The sequence below is a fragment of the Candoia aspera genome, chromosome 13, assembly GCF_035149785.1.
Source record: "Candoia aspera isolate rCanAsp1 chromosome 13, rCanAsp1.hap2, whole genome shotgun sequence".
NCBI lineage: Eukaryota > Metazoa > Chordata > Lepidosauria > Squamata > Boidae > Candoia > Candoia aspera.
This window is the reverse complement of record NC_086165.1, coordinates 9,916,930-9,938,518: the sequence shown is the minus strand read 5'-3', so window position 1 is coordinate 9,938,518 and position 21,589 is coordinate 9,916,930. Positions and strand designations below refer to the sequence as shown.

Below are 21,589 nucleotides of genomic sequence, written 5' to 3'. Positions count from 1 at the left end.
GTTGCCATAATCTTGGTTTTTTTGAGGTTTAGCTGCAAACCAGCTTTTGCACTTTCTTCTTTCACCTTCATCATAAGGCTCCTCAGTTCCTCTTCACTTTCAGCCATCAAAGTGGTATCATCTGCATATCTGAGATTGTTAATGTTTCTTCCAGAGATTTTAACTCCAGCCTTGGATTCCTCAAGGCCAGCTTGTCGCATGATGTGTTCTGCATACAAGTTGAATAGGTAGGGTGAGAGTATACAGCCCTGCCGTACTCCTTTCCCAATCTTAAACCAGTCCGTTGTTCCGTGGTCTGTTCTTACTGTTGCTACTTGGTCGTTATACAGATTCTTCAGGAGGCAGACAAGATGACTTGGTATCCCCATACCACTAAGAACTTGCCACAATTTGTTATGGTCCACACAGTCAAAGGCTTTAGAATAGTCAATAAAACAGAAATAGATGTTTTTCTGAAACTCTCTGGCTTTTTCCATTATCCAGCGGATATTGGCAATTTGGTCTCTAGTTCCTCTGCCTTTTCTAAACCCAGCTTGTACATCTGGCAATTCTCGCTCCATGAACTGCTGAAGTCTACCTTGCAGGATCTTGAGCATTACCTTACTGGCATGTGAAATGAGTGCCACTGTTCGATAGTTTGAACATTCTTTAGTGTTCCCCTTTTTTGGTATGGGGATATAAGTTGATTTTTTCCAGTCTGATGGCCATTCTTGTGTTTTCCAAATTTGCTGGCATATAGCATGCATTACCTTGACAGCATCATCTTGCAAGATTTTGAACAGTTCAGCTGGGATGCCGTCGTCTCCTGTTGCCTTGTTATTAGCAATGCTTCTTAAGGCCCATTCAACCTCACTCTTCAGGATGTCTGGCTCTAGCTCACTGACCACACCGTCAAAGCTATCCCCGATATTGTTATCCTTCCTATACAGGTCTTCTGTATATTCTTGCCACCTTTTCTTGATCTCTTCTTCTTCTGTTAGGTCCTTGCCATCTTTGTTTTTGATCATACCCATTTTTGCCTGGAATTTACCTCCAATGTTTCTAATTTTCTGGAAGAGGTCTCTTGTCCTTCCTATTCTATTGTCTTCTTCCACTTCCGCACATTGCTTGTTTAAAAATAATTCCTTATCTCTTCTGGCTAACCTCTGGAATTTTGCATTTAATTGGGCATATCTCCCCCTATCACTGTTGCCTTTTGCTTTCCTTCTTTCTTGGGCTACTTCTAGTGTCTCAGCAGACAGCCATTTTGCCTTCTTGGTTTTCTCTTTCTTTGGGATGTATTTTGTTGCCGCCTCCTGAACAATGCTGCCAACTTCTGTCCAGAGTTCTTCCGGGACCCTATCTACTAAGTCCAGTCCCTTAAATCTATTCTTCACCTCCACTGCATATTCCTTAGGAATATTAGTGAGCTCATATCTAGCTGATCTGTGGGTCTTCCCTAATCTCTTGAGTCTGATCCTAAATTGTGCAAGAAGAAGTTCGTGATCTGAACTACAGTCAGCTCCAGGCCTTGTTTTTACCGACTGTACAGATGTCCGCCACCTTTGGCTGCAAAGGATGTAATCAATCTGATTTCGGTGTTGTCCATCTGGTGAAGTCCATGTATAAAGCCGTCTCTTAGGTTGTTGGAAGAGAGTGTTTGTTATGCAGAGTGAATTGTCTTGGCAAAATTCTATCAGCCTGTGTCCTGCTTCGTTTTGTTCTCCCAGGCCATACTTACCTGTAATTCGAGGTGTCATTTGACTGCCCACCTTAGCATTCCAGTCTCCTGTGATGAAAATAACATCCCTTTTAGGCGTGTTGTCCAGTAGGTGCTGCAGATCCTCATAGAACTGCTCTACTTCAGCTTCTTCAGCATTTGTGGTTGGGGCGTATATTTGGATCACTGTGATGTTAGATGGCTTGCCCTGAATTCGAATTGAGATCATTCTGTCATTTTTTGGGTTGTATCCAAGCACTGCTTTAGCCACTTTACTATTAATTATGAAGGCTACTCCATTTCTTCTGTGGTCCTCTTGTCCACAGTAGTAGATCTGGTGGTCATTTGATGTGAAGTGGCCCATTCCAGTCCATTTCAGTTCACTGACGCCCAGAATGTCTATCTTTAATCTTGACATCTCACCAATAACCACATCCAATTTGCCCTGGCTCATAGATCTTACATTCCAGGTTCCGATGGTGTGTTGATCCTTAGAACATCGGATTCGCCGTTCACCACCAGCACCGTCGGCCGCTAGCCGTCCTTTCGGCTTTGAGCTAGCTGCGTCATCACGTCTGGGGCTAGTTGAACTCATCCTCTGTTCCTCCCCAGTAGCATTTTGACCATCTTCCGGCCTGGGAGTCTCATTTTCCGATGGTATACCGACATATCTCTGGTTGTCTGATCCATTTAGTTTTCGCGGCAAGAATACTGGGGTGGGTTGCCATTACCTTCCCCAGGGATCGCATTTAGTCTGACCTCTCTGTCATGACCTTCCCATCTTGGGTGGCCCTTCACGGTTTAGCTCATGGCATCATTGAGGTGCTCAAGCTCCAGCACCACGACAAGGTAACGATCCTTTGCTGAAGGAAAGTAATAATAGATAATGTTTATATAGTACACAAGCCATGTAAGGTTTAGTTTTGTTATCCTAGTCTATCACAGTGTATTCAAAAAATCATGGCTTAGTGTTGAGTGAACCACAGTTACGTGGCAGAACATACACTGTGCATGCAGTTGATCCCAAATCCAACCCCACCAGGAGATATTCCAGACAATGTGGCAGACTGCATACCTGTGTTTATCCCACATCCTTAACCTGTCTGTTATTTGGCATACCCATGCCACCATTCAACCCCACTGAATATGGCTCCTTAATGAAACCGTGTGCCTTACAATGCTGACCAAACGAAAATAAGTGCCATTTTGAATTTTGCACCCTTCTGCTGGTCGATACACCTTGTTGGTCAGATTACACTGAATCATTCAGTTTTCTTCCCACAACTACTGGCTATCCGGTTGGGGAAGGTTATCCTAATAATGCATCACTATTTAGGAAGGTTTACTTGTCTTACAAGGTTGTAAGATCAAACTTGGGATGGATGGGCAGAAATATGCATGCTTTTGGGGGGGAGCGGGCTCCTTGAAAAACTAATGGGAAGCAAACCGAATAAAGCACCCAGAACTGCTCTTGTGGCCTTCTGTGAGACTACGAAGTTCTGCAATCTTATATATCTCGACCTGGAAGGAAGCAACTTGGAACAACTGGCTGCTACCCCCGGGTAAATTTGCGCCGGACTCGTTGCAAAGCGCATCAAGGAAGAAAATCCTTGGCTTAGCCTTCTGCCCTGACTGCCGGAGCTCAGACCCGGAAGGGGGCGGGAATTCGGCCACGCACCTCGGTTCTTCCACCAGCTGGGCCGAAAGGATGGGGGGCGCATCGGCAGCCATTCTTTGCTCCCCCCCACGGTTACTGCACACCCGGGGAAATGTTGCGGCGAGGTTTTATTCCTTTGCCACCGGCCAAGTCCAGAGGTCCAGCCGTGGGACACGCGGGCTTCCGGCTCTCCTCGCTGCGGCCGCGACGTTTCCTTCTCGCATTCCCCGCCCAGAGGCGTTTGTGATGGCAAACCGGCTTTGCGAGCAGCTGAAGCTCCAGCGAGCGACGATGCCCTTCCTGCGCAGCAGACGCGTAACTGGAGAAATTCACACCGACGGTGCGTTCTAGGAAGAAGCGACTGGCCGCGTCTCATTCGCGAAAAGACTTCAGTTTGCAAATACCCACTTAAGGAAATAAAAGTGTCCTTTTTCCCCCCCACGAGGATGCCTTTAACAGGATCACTGAGCGTGAAAGTTAGAGACTTTGGAGGAGAGCCGCTTTAGTCTGCAGCACCTTTTTCAACTCACACATTTTATTAGAGGCGTAATTATTCATCACCCTGATGAATAATTGGCACCTGATGAAGTGAGGTGTAGCTCAAGGAAGGTGATGCTTTTTAATAAAATGTGTTAATCAGAAAAAGTGCTACCAGACTTCTATAAAAGTCAGAAGGCACCTTGGAGATTATCCAGTCCACTCTTTTTTCAAACCTGTCATGCTGGCTAGGGAATTCTGGGAGCTGAAGTCCCCACATCCTGAAGTTGCCAAGTTTGAAAAACACTGATCTAATCCAATCCCTGGAGTACAAGAATTCATCACTAATATCCATACGCCAAGCATGTGCATTTTATGTCAGTCAGTCATTTTATTTCGGTCATTACGCTCAATTATGGCTTGGCAGTGTATGAAAAAGCCACAACTGGCTGACTTTATATATCGTGCAAGCCCTACACAGAGCTTACAACCTGTGTCTGGGTTCAAGCTGAGGCCAAGCCAGGCAAACTGCAAAACGGAAAAGGGAATCTGGGGTTTTTGCCTGTTCTGTAGCCGTTAAAGACTTCCCCAAACTGGCTGGGGAATTCTGGGAGTTGAAGTCCACACATCTTTAAGTGTCGAGGTTAAGAAACACTGGGCTAGGGTTACCCCTCGCTGCGGTGGTGGCTGTTGTAATTGAAAAAGGCGGAAGCTCCTCTTGATGAAATGCTTCTTTCTCCTCTTCCCTTAATCGGCTGACGATTTAGGGAAAGTTGACTGAGGCAGATTTATCGTGACTCTGCCCCTCGGGGTTCGTCATAGGCTCCTCCTCGGCTACCAAGAAGCCGAAGGGCCGCCGGAAGGCGAGTACTCCGTATCCCTCTGCAGCGATCTTTACGTCGTCCCAGAGTTTTGCACCCGGGATCTGGGAGCCTCGCCGCTTAGGCGCGAGTGTAACGGGGGCATCTATCCCCGCCCGATGCCTCAAACCCAACGAATTCGGCCGAGCGACGCTTTTGCAACCCAGGCCCGACCCGTCGCTAAGGACCTGGTTGCCAAACGCGGGCCTGGTGCACCCTGAGCGAGGCTCCGTGCGCGCCAAAGCGGCTCCGAGCGGCGACGGACGCTTTTGTGTGCAACCCCTTTCCGGCCTCGCGCCGGGGAGCGTCCTCAGGTTGACGGGGCCCGCGGGGCATTGTGGGAGAAGAGGGCTGTCCGTCCGGCTGTTGCTCCGCCCTCCGCCCCACCCCCTCCACCCCCCTCCCCGCGCGTCCTCCGGCCAAGATGTCTGACATGGAGGATGATTTCATGTGCGATGATGAGGAGGACTACGACCTGGTAAGGGGGGCGGCCGGCCGCTCGCTCGCTCGCGGGGCCCCTGCGCCCCGGGGCCCCGGCCTCCCCTCCTTGCCTCAGCCGCCCCCTCCCTCCGCTCCCCCGCCGCCGGGCGGCTTCGCTCTCCGCGCGCTCGGGCGCGGGGTCAGCGCCGGCCCCTTCCCCGCCTCGCTGCCCCGGGGTAGGAGCGCGGCGGGCGAGGCGCTGCCGGGCGGAGCGGCGTGAGCGAGGCCCTCCCGCGCGTCGCTCCTTCCCCCCGCGGGAGGGGAAGTAGCCGAGGAGGCCCCGCGTTAGGCTCCTCTGCGGGCCCGCCGAGTCGGGGGCTCGCGGCTGGGAGGGCTGGGCCGGGTCTCCTCGCCTCTCCCCCGGAGGGGAGGGAGAGATTCGGGCTTCTTTCCCCGGAGCAGCGCAGCCGGGATGGGGCGCCCGGTCGTGCGCTCTGAAGCCGCCGCCGCCGCCCCTCCCCGGGCTGGGTTTCGCCTGTGGCGGGTCGGTCAGTAGGGGGGGTTCTTTTTGGAAAGGAGGCAGCAGTTTTAACTTGGAAAAAAGGAGTTCCGAAATATTAACGATTCTCCAGCATTTCATCTATTTATCTATATGTGATTTCATCTGGCTGTGTGGTCGCTAAGAGTCGAAAACGACTTGATGGCACATAGTATTTCATGAGTGCCCGAGTCAAACTTTATTATCTAACTGATTATTCTGGTTATTTCTTTTTATGTATGTATATAGGGTTTTTTATTTTATTATTATTTGGGGGGGGTGTAATCGCATGTTTTATGTCTTTATGGTCTTTCTCTCCTGGTGGTAGAGGTCTTCTGCTTTGATGTAATTTGACAGGTAGTTGCCTTAGCTGCCCCTGAAAAGGGGTGACAGGACTAATCTGTTGAACGAGTATGTATCGAGTCACATGGTACCATGGGAAAAGTTGTAATTCTGTTTTTTGAGAAACAGCTTTCTGGGTTGATAGTTTTTTTGGGATGGGGAGGTTTTGTGATTTTCTAATGTTTAGTGGTTATTTTTGCAAAATACGTAACATTTTTGTATGAAATCAGACATGTGGATCTTTCCAGTTATGAATAAAACAGAAAACAAAGGGCTGGCATTTTTTCTAAATTGAAATTCTTGTTTATAGGTTTGGGAGAGTACATGCTAATATTTGAAAACACTGGAAAAAATGGGTGTAACATAGTCCTCTTCATAAGTTTTGTCAGAAGGCATGGTGTGACTATTTCTTGAAATAGATTGCATGTTCTCCACTTTTAAAATCTAAGATTCAGCTCCTAGCACCTTCATTTAAAAAACAGAGAGACTGTAGCTAAGAAATGCTCTTGTTTAAGTTCTTGGACAGCATAGGGTAGTCAGGTATGGCTTCTCCAGGTTTAGACCATTTGTAAAACACGGTTTACTGGGTTGTATGAATCCACCAATTATGACAAATTTAATAAATCACTGGTTTAGCCTGTTGTGTACAATAAACACAAGCAGAATCTCCTTAGCCAGAAGCAAGTTGTCTCTGAAAATCACACTGAAAGCATATAGGAGGTGGGCTGATGGAAGCGTTAGTTGATTCCAGCTGACGGTAGACTGTGGGACCATCTGATCCAGCAAGCAGTATTAACAAGCGGTTATTTAGGCTACTTTCTTCCATAGCAGAAACCTTTCTGTAACATAATTATGAGTTACTCCATTCCTCATACCTTTAACCTAATCCAGAAAAGATTAATACTTGGGCTGATGAACTCTGTCTTGTAAAAGTAAAGCCTACAAGTTTTGATGTATTCCAGCAAATGAGCAATGTTCTGTTCAGCTGCACAGATTTTATTGTGGTTGACTTATTTTTTATTCCGTAAGACAAAACTACAAAAAGTAGTTTTATTTTAAAACTACTGATTTTAGTTTCTACAGTGAACGAGAAACGAACATAGTCCTAGACATATGATGAAGAGACAGTTTTTAAATTTCCCCCTTATTTTTAAATAAAAGCATTTAGAATCTAAAATATTCAATATCCAGTCCATAAAGGGAAGGATGTACATAAAACAGCTTTGTTTTGCATAGATGCTTATACAGTGAAGAAAACTACATTCTGATAGCTTTTAAATAAAGCTATACAAAGTTAATTAACAACATTATATTCATAAAAACATTTATACATTCATAAAAACTATTCAGAAGATCAAGCCTTCCCTCACATCACACTGTCTAAAATAAACATGAAATGAACAGATTGTGAAGGATTTTATAAGAGATGAAGACTGGTAAAAAGTTAGCAGAAGCTTAAACTAAGACTGGTACCTGAACCCATCAGTACTCATTTCAGGTACTGTCATAATCATTAAATAGGGAATATTCTTCTCAAAGGCTGTCAGTATGACACTAGTAATCTGTATATGTTAGCTTTATGCTTCCTGTTAATCCCTCTACCTGAAATGTTATCCTAGAACCTGTTCATACCGCCAGCTTTGCCTTTCTAAAAGCTGTTCCTCAAAACTGTTGCCTTGTGAGGATGCATTCAACTTCCAGTCATCATCCACTAACACAGACCTACACCTGTTAGGATCCTGCAACTTCTTTGAAAGACATGCTTCAGAATGCATATAAGCATCACTTTTCAAGTTGTTAACGCAGCCAGGATGTGTGGCAGCTTCAGAAGCCAGTGCTGACTATCTGCTCATGCCAAGTCACGACACCTCATCCCCGCACAATTTCCCACTTGGGAAATTGATTTCTACCCCATGTGCATATTTTTCTCAGGCTTTTATCACTTAACTGATTAACATTTAATGTCCTCGGCTGACTTTTTTTTTAACCCTTTGTAAAATATAGGAATATTCTGAAGACAGCAACTCTGAACCAAATGTAGATTTGGAGAATCAGTATTACAACTCAAAAGCCTTGAAGGAGGATGACCCCAAAGCAGCACTGAGCAGTTTTCAAAAGGTTCACAGTTTTATTTCTTTATATTCGTATACATATGCCAGTTAAATATTTTTCTTTATTAGATTTTTAAATCTGAGATAGCCTGGTGCCGGCAAAATCCTGTTGTCAATCAACCCTGGAATATTCTTCTTTGTGTTTCACTTTCAATATCATTTACGGTAGCTGAAAAGTGATATCACAAATTATCTAACGGGTAGTTTTGTGAAACCTGTCTGGAATATCCCTGCTCCTCTGTCTCACAGCCTCTTGTTCTGGGAGGACTGAGCTTAGCTAATCAAAATATCCTCAATGATGCTTAGAAGAATTCAAGACTCTTCCAGCGGGAGCCTTTATTTTAAGCATAGTGTGTCTTATTGTTGCTACTTTGGGGATTTTTAAAAATATTTCTGTAACTGGGTTCCCATATTAATGGACTGTTTAACCTGAGAGTATCTGGTTCCCGTTTTATTTCTTATTAAGTGAACCCTCTTAAAATATGCTTATGAACACTTTTTCCAAAGTCAGCCAGGTCGAGAATGGTTTACTGTGTTTTTATTGTAAACTGCCCAGAGTCCCCCTTTTGGGGGTAGATGGGCGGTGATAAAAATTGATAAATAAATAAATAATCTCAGAACACATATGAAGTTGGGGAGTGGTAGAGAATAATTATGTATAGAAAATATATTTAAAAGGCTAACTACTGTGATGAGAGTTTAATCTGTTTGCTACCTATCTTACTCTTGGCTGGACCAGAACCATGTATTACCGCTTCTCTTCCCATCTGTCTTCTTTTGTTGTTGTCTTAGTAACTGCACTGTAGGTAGACTCAGTCACTGATGCCTTGCTTAAATGAAGAGGACATTGTGGGTGCTGTGGGATAGAACTCGATGGTGACAATCTCCTTTGAAAATAATTTCTGCATAAAGCTGCTGGCTGTTTTCCTGTTGTTGTAAATGCAGAAGAAGACCTTGAAATCAGGACACTGACATTCAGTTGATGAAATACAGGAATTGTAAAAATTGCTATTGACAGGATGAGAGAAGACTTTCACCCACAATCTCTCCCAAAACAAAGAAGCTGGCTTGGATTTACTGCAGCTTTTGATGAATCTACGAATATCAAAACTGAGAAAATTATCTTATTTTCTCTGCTTTTTAGGTTTTGGAGCTTGAAGGTGAAAAAGGAGAATGGGGATTCAAAGCATTAAAACAGATGATAAAAATAAATTTCAAACTGGTAAGATGTGTACCTTTTTTACTTGGGTTTTTCCTGTAAGGACTAAGCCATTTCAAAATGGGAGAAATTTGCTGTTAGCAAAGTATGATCTCTTCACAGATGAGTGGAAGAGCAATTGCAGGAATACAAGGCACGTATCCAGTTAAATCAGTGTTTGCCTTATTTTTAAATTCACTAAGTAAACTCATCTTCAGTTTGAAATACATCGTTATAATTCATAAATATTTTTTTTTTTTTTTCCTGATAAAGACTAACTTTCCTGAAATGATGAACAGATATAAACAACTATTGACCTACATACGGAGTGCAGTTACAAGGAATTATTCAGAAAAGTCCATCAATTCTATTCTTGATTATATATCCACTTCAAAGCAGGTTAGATTATCTCTCCTTCCAATTTCTAGAATTCGCATCTTCTTGAAAATCATCTTTGAGAATATTAGAAATGTTACCTTCTTTCAGTTATAAAAATAATCTTCCATATTCCAGTTAATCAGAGATTCTCAATTCTCCCCATCACAAAATGGACGGAGAACCTCTGCTGCATTTATTACAAGGACTTGCAAACCGCAAAGGAAAAAAAAATCTATCTTCATAATCTGTTTCTTGCATGCAAAAACGCATAGAATGAGTAAAACTTGCTTTCGTGTGTTGGTTGTCCCAAAGAGGTTGCAGGTCCTTTGAATATAAAGGGAACTGGGATTTTTGAAAATGCCATATAGCTACTAGTGGAGATGTGGAACATGAGAGACAGAATTTGGGAGATTTAGCAGAATTATATCAGATATATAGCATTAAAATATAGTCGTCTTCAGCAAAGAAAGTGCACCTTTAGTATAGCATATAAAGGTGGGGGGGTTAAAGAAAGACAGGATGTCTACTGAAACTTGTGGAAATCTTGAACCCTTTATCAGAATATTCTCCAGCTTTTAACTCTGACATGTCAGTGGACATCTTCTGGGAACATTTATTCTTTGCAAATTTGATTTGGAATTTCTTCCTAATTTTCATAATCCCACTTTATAGGCCAGCTTTTTTATTTAATTTAGTTGTATGATACTGGTTTTTCTTACATGATATGCAAGATTGCAAAGACAAACGTGTAATCAGGATAGTCACTTGAATAAATATGAAAAATCATTTGGCAGCTGTAATCATGCTCAACACTTTGTGATTCCCTGTGTTCTGACAGCTATCCATATACCATGAATAGGGCAATCCCATCCCAAACTCAGTGATGGTGTTCCGTGTCTTTCGAATGAGCTTTGGGATCATTTAGGCAATTGCCTTAGCTTAGCTTGTTGTTCAGTGTCTTATTATTTTAAAAAATCTAAATATCTGTTTCATTTCCCTTGCAATACTGTAAGTGGCATTTTTTTAGCAAAAAATATTACTGATTTTGCAGTTTTCTCCCTCTTCCTCCTTAATTATTGTTGTTTTTTTCAATGTTTTAAAACTACAGTGTTGAAATATTGCTGTTCATGCATACTGGATCTTCAAACTCCTAAAATACTCTCAGAAACCTGAATTACACAATACTGTGATTCTGCTGTTGGCATCTGTGTTGTTTATTTTCATGGGCAGAGTTTCCTTGGGTGAGAGAATCCCAAGCCCTCCTTATTCCAGACCTGAAAAGATAATAGCTGCTTAGTTAGAGAACTGATAAATAAGAAGCATGGCACTAAAAATTATGAAATCAGTGTTTCTATTTGTGCAACTTGGTTATAGTTGAACAGCAGTATGTCTCCCTTTCAATATATCTCACTGGAGAAGAAAGTAATAATATATCTCTCCTTTTATTACTTTTGTTCACCCGATGCAGGGTGATAATTTTGTTGATGCCAAAACAAAGGCATTTGGGAAGTTGCAGTCTGCTTCATTCTTTTAAAGGATAGTGGAACGTGCAGCTTCAACAGCTCAGGTCCAATTGCAGCATTATTCCATGAGGCACTAAGACACTCTAACCATGAAACAGATTCCCACGTATGCCTGGAAAAGAGTTTGGAAACCCACATTAAGTTGATCTTGTTACGGTTTACTGCTTGTATTTTTATCAGTGGTAAAAAAAATATATGTGCATCTTAATGCAGATATTAGAGTGTATAAGTTTTCAAAGTTGCACTTTGGGTATGTTCATGTTGACTTTATTAACAGGCACAAATTTGCTGTTTACAATTATAGAATTCTGATTTTTTATGTCAGATGGATTTGCTTCAGGAATTTTATGAGACAACACTTGAAGCACTGAAAGATGCTAAGAATGATAGATTGTGGTTTAAGACGAACACCAAGGTAAATGGCCCACCTAGTTTTCGGACTGTTACTAATTTTAAAATATTTAGGATTCTTTTTTTTAAAAAAAAAATCACCTTTTACTTTACAGCTTGGCAAATTATACTTAGAACGAGAAGAGTATGGCAAATTACAGAAGATTTTACGCCAACTCCATCAGTCATGTCAGGTACAGTGCGGTCTGTTTTTCAAGAGATGCAGTTGTAATTACTCTCCTTTGTGGGGTATTCAAATAGCACAAGCATTTATTTGGCAACAGGATACCAAGTACTGAAGTGATTTGGCAGGCATACCTTAGGAAGGTGATTGATGTGCACAGAGGAAGAGCATTTTTTGCCATTGTGGGGCTGCTCTGAGGAATTGCTTTGACATGTTCTTTGAAAAGCATTTTAAGGAGGTATTTTACCTGCCTTTGAACAAATTTTACAAGGCTAGTGATACTACTGATAATACTGCCTCCCAAAGCAAATATCGGTTGAAATCAGATTTGGATTCTTTAAAAAAAAATGGTCACTTTGACCAGCCTGCTTTGCTAAATGTTATGCATTTGCATTCTACCAGCACATTTGGTGATACATCATGACTGATCTTTCTGTCCATTTACAAAATAGTGCTCCATTGCTTCCATTGCTCTGCTGGCTGCAGATCTGCAGGGCAGAAGGGGAAAAAAAGAGACATTGGCATTTCTTTTTTAACTTTCTCATCCAGTTCCATAGATCAGGATTACAGCAGACAGTCCTCAACCTCTTCCAAAAGTCTCTTGCCATGTCTGTCTTGGGGGCTTTCAATATCTGGGTTTCCCAGATAATATGGGAAATAAACTTATATCAGAAGCTGATGGGAGGATGGAGAATCTGATATCTAATTTCCTGGTTCACCCCTGGAGTTTTCCCTTCAGGTGCAGCAAGGGAACTCTGAACACAGTTACGCCCTCTGGGAAGCTGTAGAAATGCAAGTCTATGGCCCCTGGGAACCTATATTTTTGTGTGTTTGTTTAAACTGTATACTGCTTCATTTTTCCAGTCCAGATATACCGATGTCACAAAAGCTAGAATTTACTTGCAGTGGATATGAGATACTATTTATAGATAAAAATCTATAAAATAAATTTAATCTGTAAGTGTATTTTGCAAGAAACAGAGGGGAAAAAGTATTTTTTCATGATTTTATACTGTACATGTTTCTTTTTCTTACTAGACGGATGATGGAGAAGATGACCTTAAAAAAGGCACCCAGCTATTGGAAATTTATGCTTTGGAAATTCAAATGTATACAGCACAAAAAAATAATAAAAAACTTAAGGCACTATATGAACAGTCATTGCACATCAAGTCTGCAATTCCTCATCCACTGATCATGGGAGTTATCAGAGGCAAGTACTGGGGCTCCGTAAAAGTCAGTAGACTAGACCATTGTAAGAGGCATACCGCTAGTTAATACAACAGTATTTTAAACAGGTTAAAGTGTTAAGTATGGAAACATACTTCATCCTGTGGCATATTAGAATAGGAATGATTTGGATTACGGGGAAGGGAGGAACGTAAGGGATGCTTAGGGTAAGGGATGCATTAGGGACATTTCTTGTAGAAACCATGTTAAGCTGGCTATCAACAAGTATAACTACAGAATATTAGGAAGAATGTAGATATTCTGTTTTATGTTTATACTGCTATTACGTAAAGGCAACATATCAAATATGATGAAATTTCTTAGAATTGATTGGCATTATTGGGGTTGTGTCCTGCAGGAAATAATTAGAGCCTTGTGATGCTTTGAGTTCAGTTCCAAAAAGGTGCTTCAGAGTCCATGGCAGGCAAACATAGGATCTATATGCAGCTCTTTAAAACAGCTATGTTTCTTTTCAGGATCATGTGGCTATGCCCCTGCTCACACTCTGAAACAGCATTTTGGAACTGAATCCAAGAGTTGCCCAACTCTAGAAAAAAAAAATACTGCTTTTGGCAGATGGTATCCTTTCCTTAAGTTACAATGCAGATACGGTCACATTTCACTTCTTAACCTTGACATAAAACCCAATTTGAATATTGAACAGACTTAATGTTCCTGAGATTCCAGGCTTGCTATTTGGGAAAATTCCATCTGAACAAATGCATTTACAGGTAGTCCTTGCTTACTGACTGCCTCGTTTAGCGACTGAAGTTGTAACAGTGTTAAAAAACAGCTCTACGGCCAATCCTTGCATTTATGACTGTCATAGCGTCCCGTGATCACATGATTGCCATTCGAGTGCTTTGCACCTGTCATGCATTTATGACTGTCACAGTGTTCCATGGTCATGTGATCACTATTTGCATGCTTCTCAAATGGCTTGTGACACGCAGAGTTAATGGAGAACACAGAAGTAAAATTGCAAGTCGTGGCCGTGTGATGTTTTGCTTAATGACTGGGAAGTGATGTAAGTCTGCTGCAGTCACTTGATTTTCTGCTTAGTGATTGCGGCACTTAGCGATGGAGTTGCCAGTCTCACTTGTGGTCGCTAAGCAAGGACTACCTATATATAAGTTCACTGTACTAATTGAATGTTTGTCCAGGGTTGCAGTGTTCATCGTACACTTCCTTACAATGGGTAGTTGAAATAAGAGGCATGATTTAGACATTATTCAATCTGCTTGTCCCTTTGTCAGTATTAATAAATAAAAGGTCAGTTTTAGAAAGTGTTCTGTGTTTTGTTCCATGCAACAAAAGTAAATCATTGGCAGCTGTCTGATTTCCCCCCTGCAGAATGTGGTGGTAAAATGCATCTAAGAGAAGGTGAATTTGAAAAGGCACATACTGATTTCTTCGAAGCATTCAAAAATTATGACGAATCAGGGAGTCCAAGAAGAACCACTTGCTTAAAATATTTAGTCCTAGCAAACATGCTGATGAAGTCTGGAATAAATCCATTTGATTCTCAGGAGGTATGGTTGTCCATGTCTTCCTTTTTTTGTGAAGGTGATTAGCATAAATATTTTTCTTGTTGTTTAAATATAAATATATGTTGTTTATTTCCCATGTAGGCAAAACCATACAAAAATGATCCAGAGATTCTAGCAATGACAAACTTAGTAAGGTAGGACATTTTATTTTATTTTATTTATCGGATTTCTCTGCTGTGCATCTCGTACCCAACGACTCTGGGTGGCTTACAGATAATAAAATAACAATCAGTAAAAACAGTACAATATAAAATCAATACGATATAAATATACATAAATAGCAATAAAAATACCAGATATAAAATGTGAAATTCAAGATGGCAACAGTTTTGTGCTTGGCACAATCACAGTACCAGCCACCCCCAAGACTGACTATCCCCCCTCCCATCCCAAGCAACCCCCTTCCCAACCCATGCTTCTTAACAAGCAAAATGAATAGCAACCTACAGATGAATTTGAAACAGTATAAAGTTGTAGAGAGAATGTGAAGTTTGTTTCAGAATTATCTTTAATTGCAAAAAGTACAAATTCTTCCATTAATGGCCATCAGAAGGTAAGGGGTACACATATTTTGATGTATCAAGCAGTCCCCCAATCTGTTATACTCCTGATGTTTAGTTCCTGTGCGAGTATTACGAAAGCGGCTCTTCTAGTTTACCAGATCTTACATTATCTGAATGATTGGATGCAATATGTGGCATGTAGATAAATGGGACTGCGTTGTTAAAAGCATATAGGTCTAGAAACAGAATGGAGCAACTAATTCCCTGTTCCAGCTGTTTAACTCATGGCAGATGTTAAACTGGTTTTGAAGCAGAGGAGATTTTTTAACAAAGCAATTCCTGATACAGAGCAGAAGTTTTCTATAGAAAACAAAATGGTTGTATCAAAACCCTTAGTTAAACTTGGATTAGCACTTTGAATTGTAGCCACTATATCATAAATAGAAATAGAAAGTATTTTATTCCACAAGTCGGGAAATTACATCCCATAGACTTGGCTTCCCTACCCTCCTGATCTGCAGTCTAAATACATCTGCAGGATTGCAGTTAGAAAAACAAATTAATGTGCCTGCTGTCTTCTTAGTCTGCAAAAATGTAATTCGGCTCTCTCTCTCTTGCAGTGCCTATCAGAATAATGACATCACTGAATTTGAGAAGATTCTGAAGACAAATCACAGTAACATCATGGATGATCCCTTCATAAGGGAGCACATTGAAGGTACAGCTGTGATGCATTCTCAATTTTCCACCAGCCCGAACTATAAATGTCCCCAGTTCATAAAGCTTTCTTTTGTATTAAAATAATGAAAAAGATACATCTTAAATTCTGTTAACCTTAGAAATGTCAGGAGTGAACCACTCGATTTTTACTTGGAAAACTTACATTTTTCATTGGTTTGTGATAAGTTTTTCAATTAAAGGCCTTGGCGTCATTTAAATATTTTTGGATAATTTAAATTTTGTTATTTCAATTTTAATTTATGAAAAGACAATTTGAAAATTAGTTACTAGAGCTCAGGATATACATAAAGAGCATTATAGTGATTCCTAGATAGAAAAGCATGCATTTCTTTTATTTATAATGCTAGCATTTATTCATACAATAATTGTTTTGCTTTCGTTCTCTTCCAGAACTTTTGCGAAACATCAGGACACAAGTGCTTATAAAATTAATTAAGCCTTACACAAGAATACATATTCCATTTATTTCTAAGGTACTTGTAAATATTGTTTGCATAGCATTTCAGTTCCCATTGCTTGTCAGAAAGAGAGAAGAAATGCTTGATCTTCATATTCATGTTTTTGAACCTCTAACACTTGGGCCATCCCTTTGTGGCCCCACCCAGTCTGTGGTCTTTTCCAGACACTGCTGTGAGAACACTCCCACCAGAGAAACAAAAAAATAGTATGTGGTTTGGAGTAGCAATGAGCTAAAAGTTCTCCAAGGAGAGCTTCTTGATCAAATTTGGAGTTGGCAGTACCCAAGGAAGGGCCTGTAAGCCCTTTCAGCTTTGTGTGTGGAAAAAGTCTGTTACCTCTGGAGCAGGGTTTCAAAGGAGACAGATTTTCTTTTAAAACTTAAAATGGCTGCTGCTGCAACAAATGATGAGTTGAGGGCATTCTACAGTACCATTCTACAGTATTCCCTTGAATGACAATACTATATCATGTCATAATGTTGCTCCAAAAAAGTATGGCAATTCAGTTTTTGTGGCAAATATGAAATACATGTGGGAGGATTCACTTTTTTACAGTGTTGATTTGATGATGAAATAAAATTATGGTTTAAATATCATTGAGAACTTGTGACACTATTCAGTCTTTCCAGCAGGCAAGTAATGGTTTAGAGTTGCTTCTTTTTCTTCCCAATTCCTTAGTGCTTTATAAATTCACTGTTACCTTTTTTATGCAGCAGAGTCATTTTCAAAGCAGTCATCCAAAGCTGATTTGCAAACCACAGTGGTTTGTAAGCATTTTGTGTGACCTCAATATGGTTTTTAAACCATGGTTTATCAATTACAGTTTGCATGAACCCAGCCAATTCTGGATTATTCAGTAAACAATGCTTAGTTTGATGTATGAAGAAGGTTCACATATCAATATGAACCTGTAGTTTGTAAATCGACTTCAAAATGTTTCAGTTTTTATTCCTAAACAAATCATTACATGAGTACAAAGCTACAGCTTTGCTATATAAACGATAGGTTTGCATCACATCTACATTCAGGCGCATTCTTTCTTAATAACGTTTTCTTGTACAATAGCCTTAATTGTAGTGGCCTGGGCAATGGCACAGCATTTGCAAATAAGTTATAGTAGTGATAGTTAAATCTTTCTCTCAACATTTTCTGCTATAATTTCAGTGGATGGTTTCAACAACCACCAGCAAGAGATCTCTTTCAGGAAACGATCTTTCATCTGTGAATGCACCAATGATCCATTTAAAGTATAGATATTATATATTTAGTCTACGTAAATCAAGAAGTTGTATAGGAGAGCAAAGAAACCATTAGTTTTATACCAGATGTTCTGTGGCATTTAAAACATATAAGACTTGTTTTCTCCCTTAGGAGTTAAACATAGATGTAGCTGATGTGGAAAGCTTGCTTGTGCAGTGTATATTGGATAAGTGAGTATTTTTCTTTTTCTTCTTCAGCAATAAGTATTTTCAAGGGCTTATTTATAGTGCAGGAAATATAAACAATGTATTATTTTTTCCAATTAAAATGGTGTTGATGTCAAGTTGTATGGAAATAGTAGAATATTTGACATTGGTTGCGAAACAGTGGTATCATGTAGAAGATAAACTCACAAATAAGCAGTAGTTTACATTATCATTTTTATAGTTCTACAGGTAGATATTGCCTGGGACGCGGTGGCGCTGCGGGTTAAACCGCTGAGCTGTCGATCGGAAGGTCGGCGGTTCGAAACCGCGCGGCGGGGTGAGCTCCCGTTGCTCGTCCCAGCTCCTGCTCACCTAGCAGTTCGAAAACATGCAAATGTGAGTAGATTAATTGGTACCGCTTCGGCGGGAAGGTAACGGCGTTCCGTGAGTCATGCTGGCCACATGACCCGGAAGTGTCTATGACAACGCCGGCTCCAAGGCTTAGAAACGGAGATGAGCACCGCCCCCTAGAGTCAGACATGACTGGACTTTACGTCAAGGGAAACCTTTACCTTTACTACAGGTAGATATTATGTTCAAAAACAGGATTAAACTAGTACGTCAGAGATGTAGCCACCAAAGGTTTTTTTTCCTCCTCGCATTTTAATGTTAGCTCAATAACCCGATACTTTTAACATTGATTCAGGGGATGTAGCTTAAAAAAACAACATTCAGATATCTACTAGTAAGGAAGTAAATAGTTTATTGAATAAGTCTCCAGACCATTTCAAGTAATATCTACTAAAGATCCTTAAACATTTAAAACTCCCATCAACCTTATCATTAGATTGGGTGATAGAACAAAACAGAAACAGATACTGGTTTAACATGGAAGTATATCAAATTATCGTATCGGTTACAATTTATACAAGAGGTATCATTTCACTGTCACTTCCATTTCACCACAGCACATTTCAATCTCATCTGTTCCATGCTTTATTTTAAATTAAATGTTTTTAAAACAAATTTAATCTATAGGTAAAATTTCTAGTATTTCCTTAAGAATTAACTGATCAGAGTGTCTTCCTCTCCCCTTAAACGTTTTTTTTTTCTAATAGGAACATCTCTGTACGAGAGATGTTCTGCCTGCATTGTTCAGTTATTTCCTCATCTTTGTTGTTGGTTTTGTTTTCCCTGTTTTTTTAAACTTGCTTGCAGTTGGCCATTGAAATGTATGTAGAGTCTCAGCCCCAAAGTGCTGTTTGGTATTCACGCAAATGTTTTCAGTTCTTCAATTTAAACTTCGGCATTGTGCTGATATATTCACAATCTCCTAGTCGTGTTAATTAGGAACACTGTGTGGGTTTGCACTCACCTTGAATCCCATTTGAAGGTAAAATTGCAGTAGCATTAGTATTTGTCAAATTATGACGAGTTTCGAAACAAATTTCACCAACTCTGACTTGTGACAAATTATGGTTAGGATTAATAGAAGTACATAGATTATGCTTCCATATAATTGGCTGCTGAAAGAGTTGAAAGGAGATTCAGGAGGAAAGACGAAGTATTGCACAAACTCATATTTTAACAATTGTAAGAGCATTGGGCACATTGAAAATGTATCAGTTTGTAATGTGATTTTTTTTCCGCTTATTTTAGCACTATTCATGGCCGAATTGATCAAGTTAATCAACTTCTTGAGCTAGATCATCAGAAGAGGGGTGGAGCACGGTATACTGCATTAGATAAATGGACCAACCAACTAAACTCACTCAACCAGGCAGTAGTCAGTAAACTGGCTTAAACAAGAACAAGCTATTATGAAAATGTACTTAAGGCAACAGCGCAGTGATATAAACCTTAAAAACTGGGAATGGCAAAACTACTGTCGGTTGGTGTGCCCTGAAATTAGTGGAGTTACTGGCAGAAGTGCTTTTTTGATCAGCTGGTTTGTGTTTTGCTGCTGCATTTATCCCAAGAAAAAAACAGCTTTAATCTTCAGAAGAAAACCAAAATGCCACGGGATTTATGCTGTGTTGACATTTTGCCCTCACCATGCAACACCCTAATAATCTGTCAAGGGGCAACTTATGACCAGAGAGAAGGTTATGTTTGTCATGATTTTAATTCCACTGACACGTTCCTGTTGGTTTAAATTTAAGCATATTTTACCTGCAGAAAAGGAAGTCTCACAAAAAATAACCTGCAATAACTTGAAATGCATACCCTTTTGAACATTTCCTCTTTCTCATGTATAAATCGAAATGTTTGCTGCATTTTGCAAAATGTCAATTCTCCAAAAATGTGTCTGCATATTTCTGTACCTGCAGTGTAATAAAGGATTAGAAGAAACCCCACAATTATGGTGGCATACTGTCACTTAGGTTTCAAGCAGCAAAAATAAACAGTGCAGTTCAGAAATTGTAAATATATATTTATTATTTCTTGAAAAGTTTTATATTACATGGGTGAATTGCATTTGTGAGACGAAAGAGCAAAGGGCTTAAAATCCTTGGGTTTTTTTTTTCCTGATGCTGGCCTTAAACTGCAATAACTGGTAATCAGGCATGGCTTGTGCATTCTCTACTGTAGACATCATTGTTAGACTTTCCTGTTGAAGAAGACACTATGGTTAGCATGATAGCTACAGTTGCTTTCTTTTTTTTTATAGTCCTAATTAATGGCAACCTAAACCTTGCAACTGAGATTAGAATGGGTTTACAAACCAGTTTTGGTTAAATATAGTTTCTGAAAATACAAGTGATGTAATGTTAACTATAATTACCTCTGAAACTGAAAAAGAAAGGCATGCCCATATGGGAGGGGAGCATGGAATTTGATAGATATTACTACCTGAGATGATTAGTGTGATTTGGCAGCAGGACAGTTGGGGTGACTATGCAGATTGCCTTATATTTTCCATGTGTATTTGTTTTGCTTTTGTTTTTTTTCTTTTGTAAACACTATTGTTTTAACAATTCTAATTTAATAGGTACAGTAATCCTTATTTAAGAGTATGTAAGTATGTGTTGTATCTGCTATTGTTTTAATTAATTTCAGATTTGGATTTTTTAAATTTTGGTTTTAATAACTTGAATTATAGCTGATGGGCTAGTAGTATTAAACTGAAGTTTGTAGATTAATCTTTTAAAAAAGCAAAAGAAAAAAAAGCCTAAGCTGGCCATACAATTATATGTGGCTGCGCTTTGTAGAAAAAAAATGATTGGCAAATTTTCTTTCGGGTAAATTCCTCTGTCATTACTGATAACTGGGGAACTGATACAATAAAACAATGAAAGTTATATCAGTTAAGTTTTACAAATGATTAAAAAGACATGCTTCGGAGCAAACAGTTGAGCTCATGACGATAAAAATGTCTGAACATGTATGATTTCTGAAATCAATCACTACTCTCACTAATACCACAGCTAATTCAAAGCAATAAAAAGAGGCCACTTAACTTGTGAAAATAGGAAAAAAGAAGAAAAAACTGTTGAGGGCTGTGATTTTTTTTCCTTCAGAAAACATATAGGTAATACATATAGATACACAATTGTTTGTATATTTTCCTTTTCCTATGCCTATCCCATTAGATTCAGCATTTGGTTGAACTGATACAGACAGTTGTATCAGTAATGTATATAGATTTTCAAACATGTCAACGACGTGTAAGGAGTTAATATTTCAGGAAAGGAAATCTGCTTTTTGAGAAGTGTATGGGTAGGTTGCAAGTTTATTGCTCAGATTCATTCTAGGATATTTTTGGAAGTTGTGTCACTTCTATTTGTAACTCCTGTGTTTTCCCCATGCTTTTTTTTTTAGTACTGATTCCAACATGAGCCTTTTGTCTCAGGGTGTAATGTGTGGATATATGCCTACACATGGAATCAGCAGTATTTGTGACTGAACAGATACACCATCCTT

At 39.9% G+C, this 21,589-nt stretch overlaps 2 protein-coding genes across 4 annotated transcripts in view; one reads left to right on the top strand and one right to left on the bottom strand.

Moving 5' to 3' along the window:
- The window catches only part of GALK2 (galactokinase 2), a 57,971-nt gene extending 54,333 nt beyond the window's left edge, over positions 1-3,638 (bottom strand). The window contains exon 1 of the mRNA XM_063313871.1: positions 3,378-3,638. Within this exon, the coding sequence (XP_063169941.1) occupies positions 3,378-3,430 (53 nt within the window). The 5' untranslated portion in view covers positions 3,431-3,638. The remainder of the gene's footprint in view (positions 1-3,377) is intronic.
- Positions 3,639-5,078: 1,440 nt separating this feature from the next.
- Positions 5,079-20,017, top strand: COPS2 (COP9 signalosome subunit 2). 3 transcript variants are annotated; one of them, XM_063314288.1, is made up of 14 exons: positions 7,365-7,491; positions 7,998-8,111; positions 8,897-8,980; positions 9,249-9,326; positions 9,576-9,701; positions 11,508-11,618; positions 11,710-11,787; positions 12,816-12,990; positions 14,361-14,539; positions 14,639-14,691; positions 15,681-15,778; positions 16,192-16,274; positions 17,631-17,689; positions 19,325-20,017. In XM_063314288.1, exons 3-14 carry the CDS (start codon positions 8,978-8,980, stop codon positions 19,467-19,469), a joined length of 1,188 nt encoding a protein of 395 aa, XP_063170358.1. In that variant the 5' UTR covers positions 7,365-7,491; positions 7,998-8,111; positions 8,897-8,977; the 3' UTR covers positions 19,470-20,017. The 3 variants fall into 3 exon arrangements, with proteins under 3 accessions (XP_063170357.1, XP_063170355.1, XP_063170358.1); XM_063314287.1 differs by lacking the exons at positions 7,365-7,491; positions 8,897-8,980 and adding an exon at positions 5,079-5,171 and having other exon boundaries at positions 11,529-11,618; XM_063314285.1 differs by lacking the exons at positions 7,365-7,491; positions 8,897-8,980 and adding an exon at positions 5,079-5,171.
- Positions 20,018-21,589: the final 1,572 nt, after the last annotated feature.

Coding starts and splice junctions, on each gene's coding strand:
- COPS2 (XM_063314285.1), top strand. CDS start 5,118: ATGTCTGACATGGAGGATGATTTCATGTGCGATGATGAGGAGGACTAC. Junction 9,702..11,507: donor ATATATCCACTTCAAAGCAG/GTTAGATTATCT, acceptor TTACAATTATAG/AATTCTGATTTTTTATGTCA. Junction 11,619..11,709: donor GGTTTAAGACGAACACCAAG/GTAAATGGCCCA, acceptor TTTACTTTACAG/CTTGGCAAATTATACTTAGA.